This window comes from Bos taurus, chromosome 4, assembly GCF_002263795.3.
Source record: "Bos taurus isolate L1 Dominette 01449 registration number 42190680 breed Hereford chromosome 4, ARS-UCD2.0, whole genome shotgun sequence".
NCBI classification, from domain to species: domain Eukaryota; kingdom Metazoa; phylum Chordata; class Mammalia; order Artiodactyla; family Bovidae; genus Bos; species Bos taurus.
The window spans coordinates 37,181,063-37,202,102 of NC_037331.1; the positions used below are offsets into that span (position 1 = coordinate 37,181,063).

The 21,040-nt window shown below is 33.8% G+C and overlaps 1 protein-coding gene across 1 annotated transcript in view; it reads left to right on the top strand.

Annotated features, from left to right (window-relative positions):
- Positions 1-21,040, top strand: part of SEMA3E (semaphorin 3E) — a 273,615-nt gene that overhangs the window by 214,305 nt on the left and 38,270 nt on the right. The window contains exons 6-12 of the mRNA XM_003585955.6: positions 7,105-7,224; positions 8,289-8,431; positions 10,115-10,229; positions 10,808-10,877; positions 14,114-14,258; positions 16,604-16,826; positions 20,115-20,206. Coding sequence (XP_003586003.2) covers positions 7,105-7,224; positions 8,289-8,431; positions 10,115-10,229; positions 10,808-10,877; positions 14,114-14,258; positions 16,604-16,826; positions 20,115-20,206 — 908 coding nt within the window. The remainder of the gene's footprint in view (positions 1-7,104; positions 7,225-8,288; positions 8,432-10,114; positions 10,230-10,807; positions 10,878-14,113; positions 14,259-16,603; positions 16,827-20,114; positions 20,207-21,040) is intronic.

The window sequence follows — 21,040 nt, forward strand, 5'->3', positions numbered from 1 at the left end:
AAAGGGAGTCAGAATTCATTCAGGGAAAATTTAAGTGATTACTTCAAACTCTTACTATTATTAAAACTTTTTTATAAATAAATGCTTCTATTTGATTAACTATATATTCAGGGTAGAATTATAAATGAATAATTCTGGCACAAAATAGGACTTCATAAATATTAGAAAAATAAATGAAATCATTGAGATGAAGATAAAATATAAGTCTTTATGATTACAATCTCTGTAAACATAAGTGAATGTGAGGATTCATGTCTTAAATTCATCTCAACTGTGTAGAAAGCCACTTCCTTACCATGTTCCCATCTCTGTCCCTAAAGAATATCTGTGATTTTTTATCCAAGACTACTGTGCTCTCTCATTTGGTTGAATGCCAAGCATCCACAGGCTGACTGTTGCTTCTGGACATCACTGCTGCTGCTTCTGCTGCTACTGCTGCTGAGTCGCTTCAGTCGTGTCCGACTCTATGCGACCCCATAGATGGCAGCCCACCAGGCTCCCCCGTCCCTGGGATTCTTCTCCAGGCAAGAATACAGGGTTATTTAACTACTTGGTTATGGTTTCCTCAAAACAAACAAAAAATCAAAAATGGTAGAAGAAAAATAATGTCATGTTCAATTCCCCATTGACATTCTTCCCCTTAGAAATCTGGTTTGACCATGCTGGCATCAGTGTCATTGGTTTGCCAAGAAAACTCTCAGTATTGTCACAGATGCCAGATAATGCAAATAAACAGATTCTAAACACATTTTTCTTTTTCCTTCATGCCACAGAAACAACCTTCTTGACACTGATAGCTAATGTTGTTTGCTAAAGCAAAATCAAAGAAAAAGTCCAAACAACAGCTAAGTAACTTAGGATCTGCTTTTTCTGATTTCTTTTCTGTGTTCTCTGCAGACTGTGTGAACTGGGAGGTTGGAATCTATAGACCATTCTTACTAATCCTCATCCTCCCAAATGCATTTTGTTTGTGGTTACGCATGTCACAGTCACTCTGTGAAATAGTGCCTCTAAAATAGAATGATTTTCTAATAAAATGATAAAGTTCAAATATAAAATGATACAGTTAAATCTGTCTTTAGCCATGTCTTTTCCATGAGGCAAATAGGTTTCACAAATTATGCCGATCTGGTTACAACATAAATAAGAGAAATGCTTGAGCAAGAATTAAGAAAATGAGGGCATGAAAAACTACTGTGAATTTTTCTCACTAAATTAAAACCTATATTTACAACATGGTGAGTAAAAACTCTAATTGATTAATAATACTGTCTCTGAATTAAGTTCTTAATAAGTTTGATAAAATATTAAGAGAATGAAGTATGTTTCACTGAAACTTCAATTAGAGTTTGCATTATAAAAAAGGAGTTGTGTAGAAAAGTATTTAATTATGCATTTTAACTTAAAATTATTTACAATGAATTTGTTTTTGTATTTTTTCCAGCTCAAATGATATTCTTCTTTTCTTTCTTACAGTTATTTCTAGACACAGTCTTGGGGCTGAAACTTTTAGGGACAGATACTAGAAGAAAATAGAGTCTCTGTGTTCATAAATTAAAACTGTTAAATAACAAGCTTCTTGAAGAACAAAAATGCAATGAACTGTTATTCATATAAAGGCTAATAGTTTTTTCTTTCTTTTGCTATATTTTCCCTGAACCATTTTTGAAAAATCAGTATTTCATCCTGAGGTTTTCTTTAAATTGCATTTCATAGTTTTCATAAACTAAAAATTTTAGATACATTCTCTTGTTAATTCATTATGCCATTCTTTGGTTCAACAAATGCTTATTGAGCATTTTCTGTGTTCTAGACACTGTGCAAGATATTGGTGACAAAAGAATATAGCAACATCAAGAAGTGTGCAGTCTAGTGAGAAATAATGTCAAACACAGAAGGAGAGAGAGTATAGTACTATAAGAAATATGAGAGAAATAGGCATGGGGCTGTGCAGGTACTGGGAACTACTAAAGTAACACAGGTTTGGTCAGGGAAGACTTTATTTACCTGGGCCATGGCCAGATAACTGGGGAGTAAAGCAGGAAGCAGGGAGGTAGAGAATTACAGGCCAAAAACAAACAAATAAAAGGGCAGCAGAGAGGGGACTTCCTGTGGGGTTCAGTGGGTAAAGAATCTGTCTGCAATGCAGAAGATATGAGTTCAATGCCTGGGCCAGGAAGATCCCCTGGAGGAGGGCACGGCAACCTACTCCAGTATTCTTGCTTGGAGAATCTCATGGACAGAGAAGCCTGGCAGCCAGCTGAAGTCCATAGCGTAGCAAAGAGTCTTATAAAACTGAAGCAACTTAGCACTCGCACATAGAGAAGCATGACAACCTCAGGAAATCACTCGTACATCTCTCTGATTCTCCAAATAACTAAGGCAGTGAGGGTCTGAACAGTTGGCCACAAATCGCAGATTTGGGGCTGGGGGCTTAGTTTGCCAGGTTTCCAGTGCAGAACTGTTTCCACTCTTATCCCGTCTGTACACAGAGACTATTGTTGAACATGACAATGATAAGTTACATTCACCTGTCAAAATACCCTGCAGATGTGTTTTATTTTTTAATTATAACCACACTTGACCAACTAAGATTAACACAGCATCAGTTACCATCAGAAATCAGTGTTATAACAATGAAAAATAATACATGGCTCACAAATTAAGTTGGTTATTTGTATTCAGAATATCAAAATAAATGCCAGTTAAATGTATGGCCAAGTTCATATGTTTATTAAATGTCTCCATAGACATAGAAAACTAAAAATTTGAGTAGTTCTGTTCTTCTCATTGAAGCTCTAAAACATATTTTACTATTTGTATTAAACATTTTTCTTTTTAATCCATGAAAATTTGAATTATCCAGATACTATTTTTATGCTCTATAAAAGAGCAGAATATTGATTCATAAATTTTTTCTATACCAAATGGTTATGATTTTTAAGTTTTCAGCTAGATATTGTATATTTGCCATAAATAATATCAATATTTATAATAATGAGTTTTTTGCTCATTTAATTACTATTAGTTAACATTTGTGCCTAAAGCTTTATTCTAATTTATTATTTTTCATTAAAGTATTTGTGTTTTCTTGGGAAAGTATTTTACCAAAAATCATTATTATCTGTTACTATGAATTTATTTTGTTCTTTGTAGTGATAATATAATATGAAAGGAGAATCTTTCCATTCTGAGAAAAATCTAATGTTTCAACAGAAACACATTTGTTTCAGTTTATATAGCATAAAGTTTTTAGCACCTGTCTAGCTTCTTTGAAGTTTAAATCATACAGTGCATATTGTGTTATTTGAATTGTTAACAAGCCATTTTCTTTTATCTGAATACAAAAAGGGAAATTGGGTAAAATTGGTAATATATCATCTTTTTGTTTTGCACGCACGCACGTGCGCGCGCACGCACGCACGCACACACACACACACACACACACACACACACACATTTGGTATCGTATGGCTCCATCTAGTGGCTGCATGCAAAACTTATTTGTTAAATTTATAGAATTGATTAAAACGGGTATTAATAGAAGGTGGAAACTGTTCAAATTGGGATAAGTGCAACAAAATTGATGTGAAATAAAATAAAGACTATTTTCCATAATAACATTTTCACATATAAAATTCTATAAATATTTTAGGAAATTAAAGTACTTTAAAATCTTAAGAAGTATAAAACTGTTATGATTTTAAAGAAAAAAAATGTTGGTGCCTATTATGCATTAAACATTCACCCAGACCATATTAGAAAAATAAGTTCTGTTAAGGATAGTTTTAAAAAATGACCTTTATAGTTTATTGTTGTTATTTTTATTGACGTATAGTTGATTTATAAACATGTATATGTTCTTTTTCAGATTCTTTCCCATTATGAGTTACTACAAAATACTGATTATAGTTCCCTGTGTTATACAGTAGATCCTTGCTGTTTATTTTGTATATAGTAATGTGTGTCTGTTAATCCCAAATTCCCAATTTATCCCACACCTCTTTCCCCTTTGGTAACTATAAATTTGTTTTCTATATCTGTGGGTCTATTTCTGTTTATAAATAAGTTCATTTGTATCATTTTATTTTTAAGTTCCACATATAAATGGTATCATATGATATTTATCTGTGTCCAACTTACTTCATTTTGTATGAAAATCTCTTAAGTTCATCCATGTGAAATGGCCTTTATATTTTATGTGGAAGCTATAACCAAGTACAGTATTTTTTTAAAAATTTCAGAAAAAGCCTTGCTCTGGTGTTTCGGTAGTCAGTTAGCTCTTTTAAAGGTCAACTCATTCATTTATTCCATAGAGTTGATGATCCCCAAAGCCTTTTAATTGAATTCAGCATAACTCTCTTTTATCTGTGTTCAAGTAGTGCAGGAATCCCGTGGTTCATATCTCTAGCCACTGAATGAATGCATTTTATCTCAAAATATTCTTTTTCCACATATGGATATGAAAATTCTAGTGAAGATAACACTGATTGAATTTGATACAAATTCAGTTGTATCTTGAACTGTATGTTCTTCCTCCCACCCTTTCTAGTTCCAAAGAACTTGCTTACATATGAGTTCTGATATAATTCTTTTCTACCAAATTATATTTGCTTAAGTCCAGATACAAAACATCTTGCTTTTTTAGCTTTTGTTATTTTTCTTATTACACTTCTCACTTTGCATACATTGAATATATGGGATTAACTAAAAAAATACAGCTCATTTTTAAGTTTGTTGTCTTGAAAATTTTCAAATACAAAGAAAAATTGAGAGAGGTGTAAAAATTTATACCATTTACCTTGACTCACCAACTGTTAATATTCTACCACATTTGCTTCTGTCTCTCCTGTCCCCCTCTTTCTAATATAATATAATATAATATTATATATGTATATAGTTTTAAAGTGAATTCCTTTGTGGGAAACCTGAATTTTATTTGATTGTATCCTAATATAATTTTAAAGTATCCATAGGGGATTTTGTGAACCAAACAAAACCATTTATGGTTTTACTCACATTTTTTGTAAATGAAAACTAGTTTACTATAGTAACATTTATAAAAACTTATTTTTCTTGTAAGTTTTAAAATTCAATGTATATATCAGTTTTCTTTTTCTACATCTGGTATAATAAAAGCAAGAATCTTTACTTTTAAAAAAAATTAATTTTTTGGCCATGACCCACAGCATGTGGGATCTTAGTTCCCCAAACAAGGATCAAAACTGCACCCCCTGCATTGGAAACACAGAGTCATAACCCTGGACAGCCATGGGAGTCTCCTCATCTTTATTTTTAAACTTCCTTACAGTGTGTCCTATTTGCAACTCAGTTGATTACTTTCTCAAATTTGAAACCATAGAAATATATTTATTCTGTTCAAGTTTTTTAAAGTTTTAAAGGCCTTTTTAGAGAAAACTCTTTATACATATTGAACCAATTTTAAATACAGCAAATAAAGTTTATAAATATGACACTCAATTTTTCTTAAATTCTGTGAAAACTTGGTCACATTTTTATACCTGTAACTTTAATAATTCTAACTCCAAAATGAGTATACAGCTAACTTTATTAAATTGGAAATAAAATTAATTTGAATTATCTTAAACTTAAAAGCACTTTAGCATGTGGACACATTCCAAATTTAACAGAAAAGCATTCATACTTTGAGTTTAGTGTACTTATCATCTCTATATTTTAAAACCTGACCAGAGTTACATGACACTCATGAAGGAAGTAATTTTATCACCCTAAATGGGGGTTGTTGTTTCCAGGGATCTGCTGCTATCATCTGCTTCATGGCCAGAGATTTTTGCCCAAGACAAAATTCGAGCTGCATATGCCTATGACAATCCTTCCAGCCTCAGTTGAAGGGCACACTCATTATCTTTTGTTGTCAATTTGACAAAAGAGGACTTCACATCCCTGTGCTCGAAAGGTTTTGATCTTTCTGGAAGCCTGGTTTTATCTCTTTTTTCCTGTTAATTTATTTTTCTCTTATCATGAGCTATTTTAATGTCTTTTTTTCAGGCTGGTCCCAAAGACATATAGCCATTTCTTGAGATCCTGCATATGTTTGTGTATGCCTTGGTCTGATTTTGGAGAAGGAAATGGCAACCCACTCCAGTATTCTTTCCTGGAGAATCCCATGGATGGAGGAGCCTGGTAGGCTACAGTCCATGGGGTCGCAAAGAGTTGGACACGACTGAGTGACTTCACTTTTACTTTTCACTTTGGTCTGATTTAAGTCTGTGACTTTCACCACATGTTACAGCTAGCTTCATTCATTCTGTTGACTGTCCAATTAAATCACAAACTCTTTCTATTGTTTCTATCTAAATGAGCCACACATTTACAAATTAAATGACAATTAATTAAATTATATACTACTTTATCAGACTTTGTGGTTCCTGCACTAAAGTCATGTTAGTGGAAGCAATTTCTTACTACAAGAAGTATTTGAATTAACTCAGTCACATATAATACCAACACTAATACCCTGATGATATGAAGATTGAAAGAAGTTTATTAAAATACCATAAAGTCAGCTTATTTATCAACTGATCATATAGGTCTTAGCATATGCCCCTGATTTTCTAAATGCCTTACTCTTAATTTTGGGTGCTGTTCCTATTTGTAAATGTGAAAACTGAGGCAAAGAGGTTAAGCAACTTGTCCAAGGTCACACATCTAGTAAGTGGTAGTGTCATGATTCAGACCCTGGCTGTCTGACTGCACCATTCCTGCTCTGTACTGCAGTGTTGACTTTCTAAGGCCATATACATGGTAAACTGGATATGTTTATTGCAGTTGTGGTTTTATCTGTTGTCATCAGGCTTCACTGGTAGCTCAGCTGATAAAGAATCCACCTACAAAGCGGGAGATCTGGGTTCAATCCCTGGGAAGATCCTCTGGGGGAGATATTGGCAACCCATTCCAGTATTCTTGCCTAGAGAATCCCCGTGGACAGAGAAGCCTGGCAGACTACAGTCCATGGGGTCTCAAAAAGTCAGACACGACTGAGTGACTAAGCACGGGACAGCATAGCACATTGTCCTCAGACCCAGAGACACTCACTTCTCTTTAACTGATGTTTTCATGCAGGTAGTGAATTGTTTGCCGGACTCTACAGTGACTATTGGGGCAGAGACGCTGCCATCTTCAGGAGCCTGGGACGACTGGCTCAGATCCGCACTGAGCATGATGATGAGCGCCTGTTGAAAGGTGGGGTCGAGGAGAAAAGAGTTTATGAATCAGAACTGAAAAGCAAGTCCAGAGCTGATGGGAAACTTGCCATTTTGATAATGATAACAATACAAATACAATTTATAGGTTTTGCAATTTTCTGCTTTTTTTTCTTAGCAATATTCCCAGATTAAAATATTATATGATATATGCATGTCATTTTATATAAAAATTGAGCAGCTTTATAATAAAACCAAAATACTGTCAGAGCAATACTTAGAAATCAGGATTTTAATGAACAAAGCAAATGTATGCAGAATGAAAACCTCTTTCATCCAATAAGTTGTTGTCTCTTGTCAGTTGGTATAATTTTGCATGAGTTGATTGCTTTTCTTTGCTTGTTTAATAGAATCATATTGTACTTTAGAGACAAATAAAATTCTAGGAACATCACCAGGCATTCATTTACATACAATTCTTTGTAAGAAGTCATGTTTATATTTTGTCACATTGGTATATCTAAGAACTAAAATCATTTTATAGTGAATAGTTTCATTATTTTCAACCTTTTTATTAGGCTTTAGAGTGTATAGTCATTATTGGCAGCATTTTGTCATTAAACTATTTGACATTCTGTATCAGTCAAAGGGTATTCACTCAGATCCATTCGATTAGAAATACAAAAACTTAAAGTGAATTTTCCACCTTAAAATTAAGATGATCTTGCATGAGCTGGACTAGTAGACAATTTATGAATTAAAAAAAAAGTAATGATAGACTTCTTTACTAAAATATTTTTCATATATTTATATTGACTTTATATGGATAGACAGACATAGGAAATTTATGGAGAGTATCATCATATTGCTCTTAACCTATTCTTTTTTTAATTCAAGTCTGTAGTGTATGTTGTTCGAAATCAGATTATTTTCCTCCCTGACTCAGTTAAATTTTAAATCCTCTAACACTTCCTTTAAACTGTTGATTTGCAAACAACATGGAGATATCTACTTGATATTAAAATTTAGTACAAAATGTCAAGGAAATATTTTAAGTTTGTTTTAATAACTATTACATTTTCTTCTATTTTTTTACTTATCTAGAGCCAAAATTTGTAGGTTCTTATATGATCCCTGACAATGAAGACCGAGATGACAACAAAGTGTATTTCTTTTTCACGGAGAAGGCCCTGGAGGCCGAAAACAGCGCCCATGCAATTTACACCAGAGTGGGGCGACTCTGTGTGGTGAGGACTGTTTTCCTCTCTCACTAAGCTTGCTTATCTCACAATTTAATGTCAGGCCTTTGCTCATTTTATAATTGGTTTCTACTTTAAAATGTTTTATAGTATCCTCTTACGCTCCCTAAAATTGGTATTTAGTGTCTAATCTTTAGACTTCATGTCTACTAAAGTTTAATCTGAAAAGAACTTTGCATTTTGTGTTATCTTCCCCATTTTCAAAGCCCTATTAAGAAGAAAAGGTGTATAATTAGGCTATATTTCTTCCCATACAGAAGTTTAAGCTCCATTTTAAAAAGTTAGTTTCACCAAAATTGTTCTAGTTTCTGTAATCTACATTCTAAATAATTTACATAATTATGTTTCAACAATTCAGATGGTTGATTCTGTAGGGAAAAACATCTATAGTTTGTTGGAATTCAGATAGATGATTTAGTGAATATTCAAAGCCAACTGAAGTAGCCTTATATATTGAGAGAATCATAAATGTGAAGTTATTTTGATATTTAAAAAGATACTCAAGAATAAATTTAAGATGTTCATATGTACATGTATGGATGTACACACAGACACACATATATACATGTATATATTTTGTATATGTGTGCAAATATATATGCTTGTTATGTGTATGTATGCATATGTGTTCATACCTCAAGCCTTTTTCCCTAAAAGAAGAAAAAGAGATGTGTCTGTATTTCTGAGATAAGCAGATTATTTATCAATAAAATAATAGTAAAAGTTGCTGCTGCTGCTGCTAAGTCGCTTCAGTCGTGTCCGGCTCTGTGCGACCCCAAAAACGGCAGCCCACCAGGCTCCCCCGTCCCTGGGATTCTCCAGGCAAGAACACTGGAGTGGGTTGCCATTTCCTTCTCCAATGCATGAAAGTGGAAAGTGAAAGTGAAGTTGCTCAGTTATGTCCGACTCCTAGTGACTCCATGGACTGAAGCCCACGAGGCTCCTCCGTCCATGGGATTTTCCAGGCAAGAGTACTGGAGTGGGTTGCCATTGCCTTCTCCAAATAATAGAAGTTACTGTATCATAAAAGTCACTATTTATTTGGGGTCACCTACTCAACTAACATTGTTTGATACCTGGAAACCGTGTTTACTGGGCCATTGTGAAAGCACGCTGACCCGGCAGCATGTGTGAACCTAAAAAAAAGAAAAGGTTTATGAGGAATTGCATCTTTAATATTGTTTGAGGAGTATACCAGAATTTCTAATTAAGTAAAAAAGGTATAACTCTTGCCATCTTCATGTTTAATGATACAAAATCCATTGCTGGTAAAAGTTCTCTGGGTCCCCATTTACCTGCTTTTTTTTTTTCAATTTTTTTAAATTTTATTTTATTTTTAAACTTTACATAATTGTATTAGTTTTGCCAAATATCAAAATGAATCCACCACAGGTATACATGTGTTCCCCATCCTGAACCCTCCTCCCTCCTCCCTCCCCATACCATCCCTCTGGGTCGTCCCGGTGCTCTAGCCCCAAGCATCCAGTATCGTGTATCGAACCTGGACTGGCATCTCGTTTCATACATGATATTTTACATGTTTCAATGCCATTCTCCCAAATCTTCCCACCCTCTCCCTCTCCCATAGAGTCCATAAGACTGTTCTATACATCAGTGTCTCTTTTGCTGTCTCGTACACAGGGTTATTTACCTGCTTTTTGTTTTTCACAGAATGATATGGGAGGACAGAGAATACTAGTGAATAAGTGGAGCACTTTCCTGAAAGCTAGACTGGTTTGCTCAGTACCAGGCATGAATGGGATTGATACATATTTTGATGAATTAGGTAAATATTATTAGGAGAATTAAATCTTCCTCTTTGATATATATGCTTCTTTTATATATATATGCTTCTTTTTTGATATATATGCTTCTTTTTTTTATATATATGCTTCTTTTATATATGCTCACTGTTTTTAACATGCATAAGTAACTTGCTTTCCACAGTCATTGACTTCTAACTTAGAGCAAGTTTTTATTCTCGTCTCAGCCCACGAGTTGGGGCAAAGGAGTTCCAAAAGCAAAAAGACCCCTCCTTTTAGTTTAGAGTCAGCACCTCTGGCTCCTTCCTTCAGGCCCAGCTCAAAGTCATCCTCAACAGTTCATCCATGTCACTATGTTGTGATTTGGTCATGGTTGCTTAACTGTATATGGAAATGTATATCATATTATATATAATATATATCATATACATATCATATCATATGTATATCATATTATATATACAATATATATATAATCTTATATGTAAGATATATCTTAAAATATATCATGGGTTCTAAACTACTTTATGTCACTATATTTTCTTCACATGCCTTGAGGGCTAAACATATTAAGTTAATGCAATGATCTTTAATGTTTCAGAGGATGTGTTCTTGCTGCATACCAGAGATCATAAGAACCCAGTGATATTTGGACTCTTCAACACTACCAGGTAAGAAATTTATATGGTTAGTCAAAGTATCATGAAACAAGAGGTGCCTCGTCCCTTCTCTGTGGATGTAATTGAAAATACACGTGACCAATCTGTTATTCTCACTTTCTATACTTTGTAAGTCACCAATTTCCCTTCATTCTTCTGTATTTGCAGTTGTACTTTTTTAAAACCACAATCTCAGTCCAAATCCTTATTTCTTTTTGTTTAAAGTACTAGCATCCTCCTCTGCTCAGTATCCTAAGCTCTCCACCCCCGATCTACAACAGAATGCTATTTTTTTTCTTATACAGTTTTGTGTTTGCATGCTTGTTTTATAGTTCCATGCTATAAAGTCTAGGATTATTCTTTCAGTTATCGTATACAGTTGTCTGGGTCAGGCTTTCAAGTCTTTCTATCCACTATTCCCCACTTAAGATTGGAAGTTTTTCCTCTAAGTTCCCTCAAACTCTGCTTTTGACAAGATAATAACCTGTCAGAATCCCAACATCTGGTTTTCCCATCACTATGGTTTGCTTTATCTACTTTCTCTTCCAGTACTTGTCAATTACCATCTTCATGAAACACTCCTTGATTCCTTAATCACAGAGCACTTGGCTCACTTCCTCTACTCTGGTTGTTCTGCCCCTGTGTGGATTCTTAGAGAACACACATTTCTAATTTGCCCTCCATGTTTTAAATGTAAATAAACTACTCAAGTTTAGGACTTATGACCTGATATTTTTATGTTTTTGTGTTATGTATCCATTGAAGAGTGCTGGAAAAATGAATCAAAGATCATTTAATGTGTCTGATACATGAATGAAAATATGTTATTAGAATCAGTTTGAGTTGAAAGTTTATATATATAATTCCCTGAGTGTCTTTCCAAATAAATCAGAGTGTAGAGGAGATGGTTAAAATGAGAAACAAAGAATATACTTCAATTCTCTTGATGGTGATAGAAAAATATTACTCAGTTTCTTGTTTGCTTTATATTGGCCTTAAACTTTTATGTTGTCATGTATACTTTGCTTAGGATCTCTCCATAAAATTTTTTAATTAATTTTTATTGGCATATAATTGCCTTACAATATTTTGTTAGTTTCTACTGTCTAGCAAGGGTTTCCCAGGTGGGTCAGTGGTTTAAAAAAGTCTGCCTGCCAATGCAGGTGACATGGGTTCTGTCCCTGAATTGGGAAGATCCCCTGGAGAAGGAAATGGCAACCCACTCCAGTATTCTTGTCTGGGAAATCCCATAGACAGTGGAGCCTGGGGTCACAAAAGAGTTGGACACAACTTAGCAACTAAACAATAACAACTGTACAGCAAAGTGAATTAGTTATATGTATACATAGATCCCCTCTTTTTTTAATTTCTTTCCCATTTAGATCACCACAGAGCACTGTATAGAGTTTCCTGTGCCGAACAAGTCTGTTTTCATCTCTATTTTGTATATAGATAGTGTATATTTACCAATCTCAATCTCCCAGCTCATCTCCCCTGTCCCCCCACCTAGGTGTTGCATTAAATTTTTGTTTAGTTTTTCAGCAGGTAATTTCTTATTCTCACTTTGAAAAAAAATAATAAAACTCTTTGAGCATCCTGCTGTCCTAAGGGGACCTTTTCTTTAGCACAGAAACATGGAGACAACTTTGCTATCAATTATTCCTTGATGCACAAAGAAGTAGTTAATGAAGATTGATAGTTATCACAGTCCATGGAAAATCCCAAACTTTTTTTACACTTCATCTTCTCTCTTATGCTAGTGAAGAATTTGTACATTGCATGATAATTCCATGGTGTTTTATGGTAAATGTAAGCTACAGAATAGTCAGTATAGATTTTTCAATGAGTTAGAATGATCAGCTTATAAGCTGTTTTCATAAATGATAGCATAATTGATCTGTCTGAGACTTCAAACACAGAGCATTATTTTCTTCCATAATTTCAATTTTGGCTGTTCGATTTATGCATAATTTTGAGGAAAGGCTTCCCAGGTGTTACCTGACGTAAAGGTTGATATCATAGCATAGTGATCAAAGGTTTACTGCCATGTTAGTTGAAAGACTATCTCTGGTTTTCTCACTGTTGCAGGCATTTCCAATTGCTTCAATGTGTGTTATAAAATGTGTGAACTGATGTCCTTAGACAGTAACATAACTGCTGTTCTACAGGTGTCTCATAATGTAGGAAATGTTATACTTTTAAAAAACTGCATTTTGCAGAGCACTTTCACAATCTAATTATTTTAATTCTTACAATAAGGAGGCTAGGGAAGTGTTAGACTTCATTTAGATTATGCCAAATTAAGAAATGTGGCCTAATCTTTAATGCAAATAATTTTAAAATGTTCTTTCACAGAATCTTATTTTAAATACTCACAATAAAAGTTGATGTAGCTTTATTTTATAAAGAAAGCTCAAATGCTGTCTGTATCCAAGATAAGGAGAAATTTTTATCAAGAAAATAATTTCAACTTCTAGTTCTTCAGGTATGGAATCTGAGTTTTGCATAATTTAAGTCTTTTTCTCAAAATTAATCTGGTGCAGCCCAGTCATCTTGCCACTATAACACTGTTTCAGTGACCAGGAGTGGGTAATGTACAGTAAGCCAATCAATGTTTTTGTGATGGCCAAGCTCAAGAATGGAACAAAGCCCCTAATTCTCTTTAGACTTTAAATCATTCTCCAAATCATATACGCTAAGAAAAATATACAATTTGAATAAAATTTACAACAGTATTAACAGCATGGCAAGAAGAAAAACACAGTATACCTGAAAGAGATGCAAGGAGATAAAACCGTCCTCAACTGGGAAATGAATCTTTAAAAGTGTTAAGACGAAATCTTCCTTAATAAGACATGTAAAACACAAACAGATATATTTACATGTGTGTGTGTGTGTGTGTGTGTGTGTGTGTGTGTAGTTCACCTGAAACTAACACAGCATTGTAAATCAATTATAGTTCAATTACAATTTTAAGATTCAACTGGAAAAAAAATAAAGTGACATGACTGCTTTTGTGATTCTAACAATGTCATTTTTAATTTGCTCTAATAAATAGGCAAAAAACAGTAAGTTTGGAGTTTGAATACTTGGAATATTGTAGTAGATAATATCGCTAGATGTCTTATACCTAAGAGATTGCAACTCTTTCACCCAAAAGACTTCCTCCTTATCTAGGTTTTCTGTAGGATTTGACTAGGTGACCTCCTAGTCTATTCCAGAATAGTAATTATCTCTTTTTTCCCCAGTAATATATTTAGAGGCCATGCTATATGTGTTTATCACATGTCTAGCATCCGGGCAGCCTTTAATGGACCATATGCACATAAGGAAGGACCTGAGTACCACTGGTCACTCTATGAAGGAAAAGTACCTTATCCAAGACCTGGATCTGTAAGTTTAGGCATTTAACAAAGTATTATTATTTTTGAAAAGCTTTTTTAGTAATATTCTGTTCGTTGTTCAGATGCTTTATTAAATTTGCATGAAACAGTTAAGAAATTCCACAACTAAAAATCTGCTTGGTTACTTGCATGGTAAAGAAATATTACTTCTTATATCTAGATGTATGCTTGTTATTTAATGAAAAGAATGTAATCTAAAATGGATACATCTTAGCATTATAAAATATATATTATTGTTGATATTTTGGCTATCTATTTGACTCTAAATTTTTATTTTTAGAGGTACTGGTGAATACAGAAACATCAATAAAATGAGCATTGTATTCCTCTCAGCCTCTTTAGAAGAATTAGTGCCACAAGTGGTTTCCAAGCAAGAGAATGTTACCATATCGTTATTATATATTCTGATAATTGGGTCAGGTTTTCAGTTCCCTAGACCAGACTTTTTCTCAGCTTCTCACTTAAGCATATTGAGAGGAAGCTATTTCTCTGGCTCTTCATAATACTAAGCAACCCATTTGCCAAGAGGAAGTTCCACCATTTGCCTCTTAACTGGTGCTACCAAGATTCTCCCTAACTAGCCATTCAAACTGTGCTTTTAATTGCACTGCTGCTGCTGCTGCTGCTGCTAAGTCACTTCAGTCATGTCCGACATGTGTGACTCCATAGATGGCAGCCCACCAGGCTCCCCCGTCCCTAGGATTCTCTAGGCAAGAACACTGGAGTGGGTTGCCATTTCCTTCTCCAATGCGTGAAAGTGAAAAGTGAGAGTGAAGTCACTCAGTCACGTCCGACTCCTAGCAACCCCATGGACTGCAGCCCACCAGGCTCCTCCGTCCATGGGATTTTCCAGGCAAGAGTTCTGGAGTGGGGTGCCATTGCTTTCTCCGTTTAATTGCACACATGATGATAATAATGATGAGGAGGATTTTGTATTATATGTCCTGTACACAATTAGGTTGGGAAAAGGTAGCATCATTGTATCTGCTGTTCATGGAGAACAAACTTGTCATGCAAGTCAGTCTACACCATTATGAGCAGCTAGTGAAAACCCATCACTATGCTGATTCCATAAGTACTTGCAAGTCAGTAGAAATCATTTTTGCAGAGCTACAATTCAAAGTAGAAACAAACCTTATCTCAGTTAACAAGTGTAAGGCTTTACCATTTCAATCACTCTCTCTCACTAGGTTAAAATTATTACTTCCAATAAGACATAAAGTATATTTTATTTCACTCTATTGATTGAAATTACAATTTAAATGGAGAAAACCCACTTCTGTGGCTTTGCTGGAAATGCTTCTTGAAACCACATGGTATTAAAGGAGATTTAGAGGAAGTGACTGGTTACTGAACTGCTTCCAGGCTGGTCTAGAATGTTTCCAATTATATAGCATGAAAGTACACTCACGTGAAATATTCATGCCAAATTAAGAAATATGGCCCCAGATTTTAAAACAAACCATTAAAAATGCCCTCTTTGCAGAATGATTAATAAACTACTGTGTTTATACTCTAAAGTGGAAAATTTTTATCAAGGTCACCGTTACAATTCCTGCTGGTGCTAGAAGAAAATGTGTGAAATGAGGGAGCACTAAATAGCAAGCATGCATCAACACAGTGATAGGTATTCCAAGAAGTAGCTTAGGTACCGCTGAACATTTATTTTTAGAGTCAGTGATTTTAAGAATTGAGACGTGTTATAGCAAGTATTTCTGGTTTTTTCAAGTTATTGTCTCTGATTCATACAAAAATAATATACATTCATACAAATTACATTAGAGTAGAGAAGGGGTTTTTTCCCTCCCTTAATAAACAATGATGGAATTTGAAGAGATTTCTGTTATAGTCAGTGAGACAATTGAAACTATCATCAATCAGTGTCAGTAATGGGAAAGCTGTTGTGTGGTTGTAATTCTTAATTTGAGGGGAAGATTTAGCACAATAACAAGTCACTTTTGTTTTGCTATGAACAATACATTTATTACTTTAAAATTTAATTTGCAACATGAAAAACAAATTTTAGAAGCAGGAAAATCAAATATTTTTATAATATGTTTGTGCTATCTCCAAACTATATATACTTAATTATTTTTCAGGATTTCATTGCTGTCTATTTCTAGTGCCGCATTTTTAAAAATAATTCAGCCTCACTATGCAATTTTTAATTCAGATTTTATTTCTGTAGTAAAGAAGATATGGTTACTAAATATTGTTAAATACATAGTTGATTAATTGAACATACTCCGTTTTTATAATTCTCCTTATAATTGATTATAAATTTGCTCTTTAGATTTCACGGGAAAAATATTCTCTCATCCATTTGTATTTCAGTGTGCCAGCAAAGTGAATGGAGGCAGGTATGAAACTACCAAAGACTATCCTGATGATGCCATCCGGTTTGCTAGAAGTCATCCACTTATGTACCAGCCCATAAAGCCTGCCCATAAAAAACCAATACTAGTGAAAACAGATGGAAAGTATAACCTGAAACAAATAGCAGTGGATCGAGTAGAAGCTGAGGATGGCCAGTATGATGTCTTGTTCATTGGGACAGGTAATGAAATTAGAAAGTACTCAGACATTTAAATTGAACCTTAAAATCAATAACATAACATTAAACATCCCTGCCTGTCAACAAAACCTCTGTAGACCCATTTGGCTTTCTTACATACTGCCTGTCCGCTGCAATGGAAGAGAAGAATTTGGGGCAGTTACAGCCTGTAATTCCTGATACATGGTCAATATTTAATACATTTGAACAAAATGAATACATTAAGGAATGAATAATTGATGTTAATAAACAATGTTGGTTCCAGAAAAGAACTCAGAGCAGAAATAGGGTGCCATACAAAGGATGGTTCTCTTCTGTTAGTCCCTCAGGGCCACTGCTTCAGTCTTTAGGTAAAGTTTAGGTAATTTCACCTAAATCTATAATCTCAACTGTGCTTATCAGGCCCCATAAGAAATCAACCATGTAAAGTTAATGAAAGCTAAATGTTATACATTAAAGTGAAAGAAAGTGAAAGTCACTCAGTCGTGTCTGACTCTGTGACCCGTGGACCATACAGTCCATGGGATTCTCCAGGCCAGAATACTGGAGTGGGTAGCCTTTCCCTTCTCCACGGGCTTCTCCCAACCCAAGGATCGAACCCAGGTCTCCTGCATTGCAGGCAGATTCTTTACCAGAAGAGCCACGAGGGAACACCAGTGTTATACATAATGGAGATAAAATTTTAGACTAAAGCTATAATATCCTGCATTATTAAAATAAAGTGTAATAAATATGCTAAAAGTCAAAATGTAAAATAGATCTGTAATTTCAACTAGTGCCATTCATTAGATCTAGCTTATGGAGGAGAACTTGGAATCATTTAGCATGCAGGGTAATATGTATCAAATTCTGTCAAGTACTTTGAAATTATATAGTCATTTAAAGAATCACTAAAACTATCATTTCTTTTTATATATATGCATCATAGTAATTACTATAGCAGATCCTATTTAGAAGAGTAAGCGTTCTACTATATATAACTTTAATCATTGACATATTCTAAAAAGACATAACATATGCCCAGATCAGGAATTAATATATAGTATTAATATTGGTGCTTGAACTTTCCCACTCATGCTTTTTGAAACAGCAAAGGTACAAGTAAGGAGGTAATTGTCTGATTTCCAAAAACTGATGTCTCTTGCAGGATATATTTTATTCATTTAAGAGGTTAGTAATATGTTCTGCTGGAGAAGGAAATGGCAAGCCACTCCAGTATTCTTGCCTGGAGAATCCCATGGACAGAGGAGCCTGGCAGGCTACTGTCCATGGGGTCACAAAGAGTCGGACACGACTGAAATGACTAGGCAGTATGTTCTGCACTGTGGGTTCAAGATTAACAAAGCATCACATTTATTTAACAAAGTTAAAATTACCTGGCCATGAATTCACTTATAGTGGTATCCAACAAAGTTAAAAAAAAAAAAAAAAAAGAATTCCATAAGCAAGAGTAATATTTGATAAAAATTAATCACAGAAAAAAGCATGTTATTTTTCACCACCTTGGAAAGTAGAAGTCACGTATATAAATCCAAGAATGTTTTCAGAAATACTTTTTTGTTAGACTGACCAAAGCTATTTGAGAGAATTCCAGAAATATATAAGGTATATACTTAGGCTCTCGTGTAACCTATGTTGAGCTTAAAGATATTATTCTATTAAACCACAGCTTTTCAGCACTAAAGAACATATTTGATGAATGTGTGATGAGTACAACTTTGAATAATACCACAAAATAGTTATTTTTCCCCAAATTTACCAGACACATGCTTTAGTACTATATATAGTAGTCCTTATTGAAAAATCACTAGTTGCAAACTGATAATTTGAGTTCCTCTTTGCCTTTTTACTTGATATGATAATTGTGGGATATTTATAATGTGTGCTTGATATGATAGTTTTGTTCCTTTTGGTAATTTTTATTAGTTTATTTTAATTACATTATATTAAGCCAAACACATGATTTCATAATTGTTAAAGAAATTGCATAAGTACCATAGAAACCCAGGATCAGAACTCCCAAAGTGCTTTTTCCCCCTAGTTATTTCTAGCACTATACTAAATTCTTACATTCAAATTCATGTTTTATTAAATGTTCATTGGAAAGAACAAGTTCAGAATATCAGGAATAATAAAAACAAGGTAGGATTTTAAAATGTAGGTATAAATTTATAAAATTATTTATAATTATATAAACTAAATGATTAGTACAGGAGGACTCATTACACCATTCTCTCTATAGGGTATACTTGAAATTTTTATTGAAAGTGTATATAACAAGATTTGTGGTTACTGGAGGTGAGTGGTGGGAGAACTAGATGAAGGTTGTCAAAGATACATCTTTTTAATTATGAGATAAATAAGTACTAAGGATATAATATACACCATGACTAATATAGTTAACAGTGCTGTATGTTATAATGAAGCTTTTTAAGAGAGTAAACCCTAAGAGTTCTCATCACAAGGGAAAAAAAGCTATTTTGTATGATGGATGTTCACTAAACTTATTGTGGTATTATTTCATGATGTATGCGCTCAGTCATGTCTGACTCTGCTACCCCATGGACTATATGGAATTCTCTAGGCCAGAATACTGGAATAGGTAGCCTTTCCCTTCTCCAGGGGATCTTCCCAACCCAAAGATTGAACCCAGGTCTCCCGCATTGCAGGCGGATTCTTTACCAGCTGAGCCACAAGAGAAGCCCATGACGTATATAGGTCAAATAATTATGCTGTATTCCTTAAAATTATACAGTGTTGTATGTCATTTATATCTCATTAAAATTGGAAGGAAAAATGTATATGTATAAATATAAATATATTTATTCTGTTTATATATCAATATGTCAAGATTTCCATTGTGTGTTGCTTGAAAGGTTCCATAAGATCAAAGGTATAGTTTCTTACCAGGATGTAGCTTTAGGTAAAAAATATTCTTTCATCATACATCACAGAAAAAGCTAGAATAATTTTCTATTTGTCTATTTCATTAATTCCAAAAGACATCTTGATTTCTGAACCTTTAATTGGGTTTTTGAATCAAATTGTTGGAAAATACTTATATATTATTTGGTCTTATTCTTTGACCAGGTACACAAAATTGATTTTTTTTGCTAATTTAAAATATGAATATATAAATAGCCATATTGTTTTAACTGGCAATGATTAAATATTTTATACATCTAGATTTCAAATCTTATTTAAATTTATAATCTTTCCATGGTTTTTAATTGTTTGAAAACCAGATTGTTACAAAGCTTCTGGATTATCTCTTCTTTTATTTTCTTATAGATAATGGAATTGTGCTGAAAGTAATCACGATTTACAACCAAGAAACAGAATCAATGGAAGAAGTAATTCTAGAAGAACTTCAGATATTCAAGGTATTTTTAGTGAAACATATAGCCAACATTTATGTATTGTAGATAATCGCAAGTGAATTATAAATAGGAAAAACATTACATCAGTTGTTTTTTTCCCCTAATCAGTATGTTGTAAATTCAGAGTACTCTGAAGTGAAGAATGATTTATAATTCTGGTACATCTATTTCGTTATCATAGACTATTCACTATTCAGATAAAGAGGCCAGTATTTACCATCATGAAAAGAATTTCATTATATGAAGTGGGATATAAAATGACCTTTATCCCACAAATGAATTCTAGAATCATTATTACAGTCATCATCTTAAGCAAAATACTATCAATAAAAGCAATTAAAAAAAATAGCAGCAGGTTTCATATTGTTTCAGGTGAAACAATATGAACCTGTCCACAGGTTTCACGACATGTTGGCATTGTCGTGGGATAAGTAGATTGCCTTTTTATCGCATGCAGTTTACACAGAGAATTTGCTAAAAGAAAAATGCAAAATGATAACGGAAATATTAAGCATGACAAAACAGTTGTGTATATTGTCTCTCTTTTTTACACACACACATACACACCCATATACACACAGTAAGTCTTAGCATATATAGCATAACTGCTCTTTGAACACTGAATTAATTAGTAATCATTGCTCCTGGGGAGATGCACACTGCAGTCCATAGGGTCACGAGAATCCGACACGACTGAGCAACTGAAAAACAAAGAGGAGATACAACATTAGGTTCCTGAGAGTCTCTAGTCGCAGCATTTTTGTCAGCTGATTGATATGTAAACTTGTTTTATTTGTGTTTCTTTTTAAAGACACCTTATTTAGTATATGTTGTTGT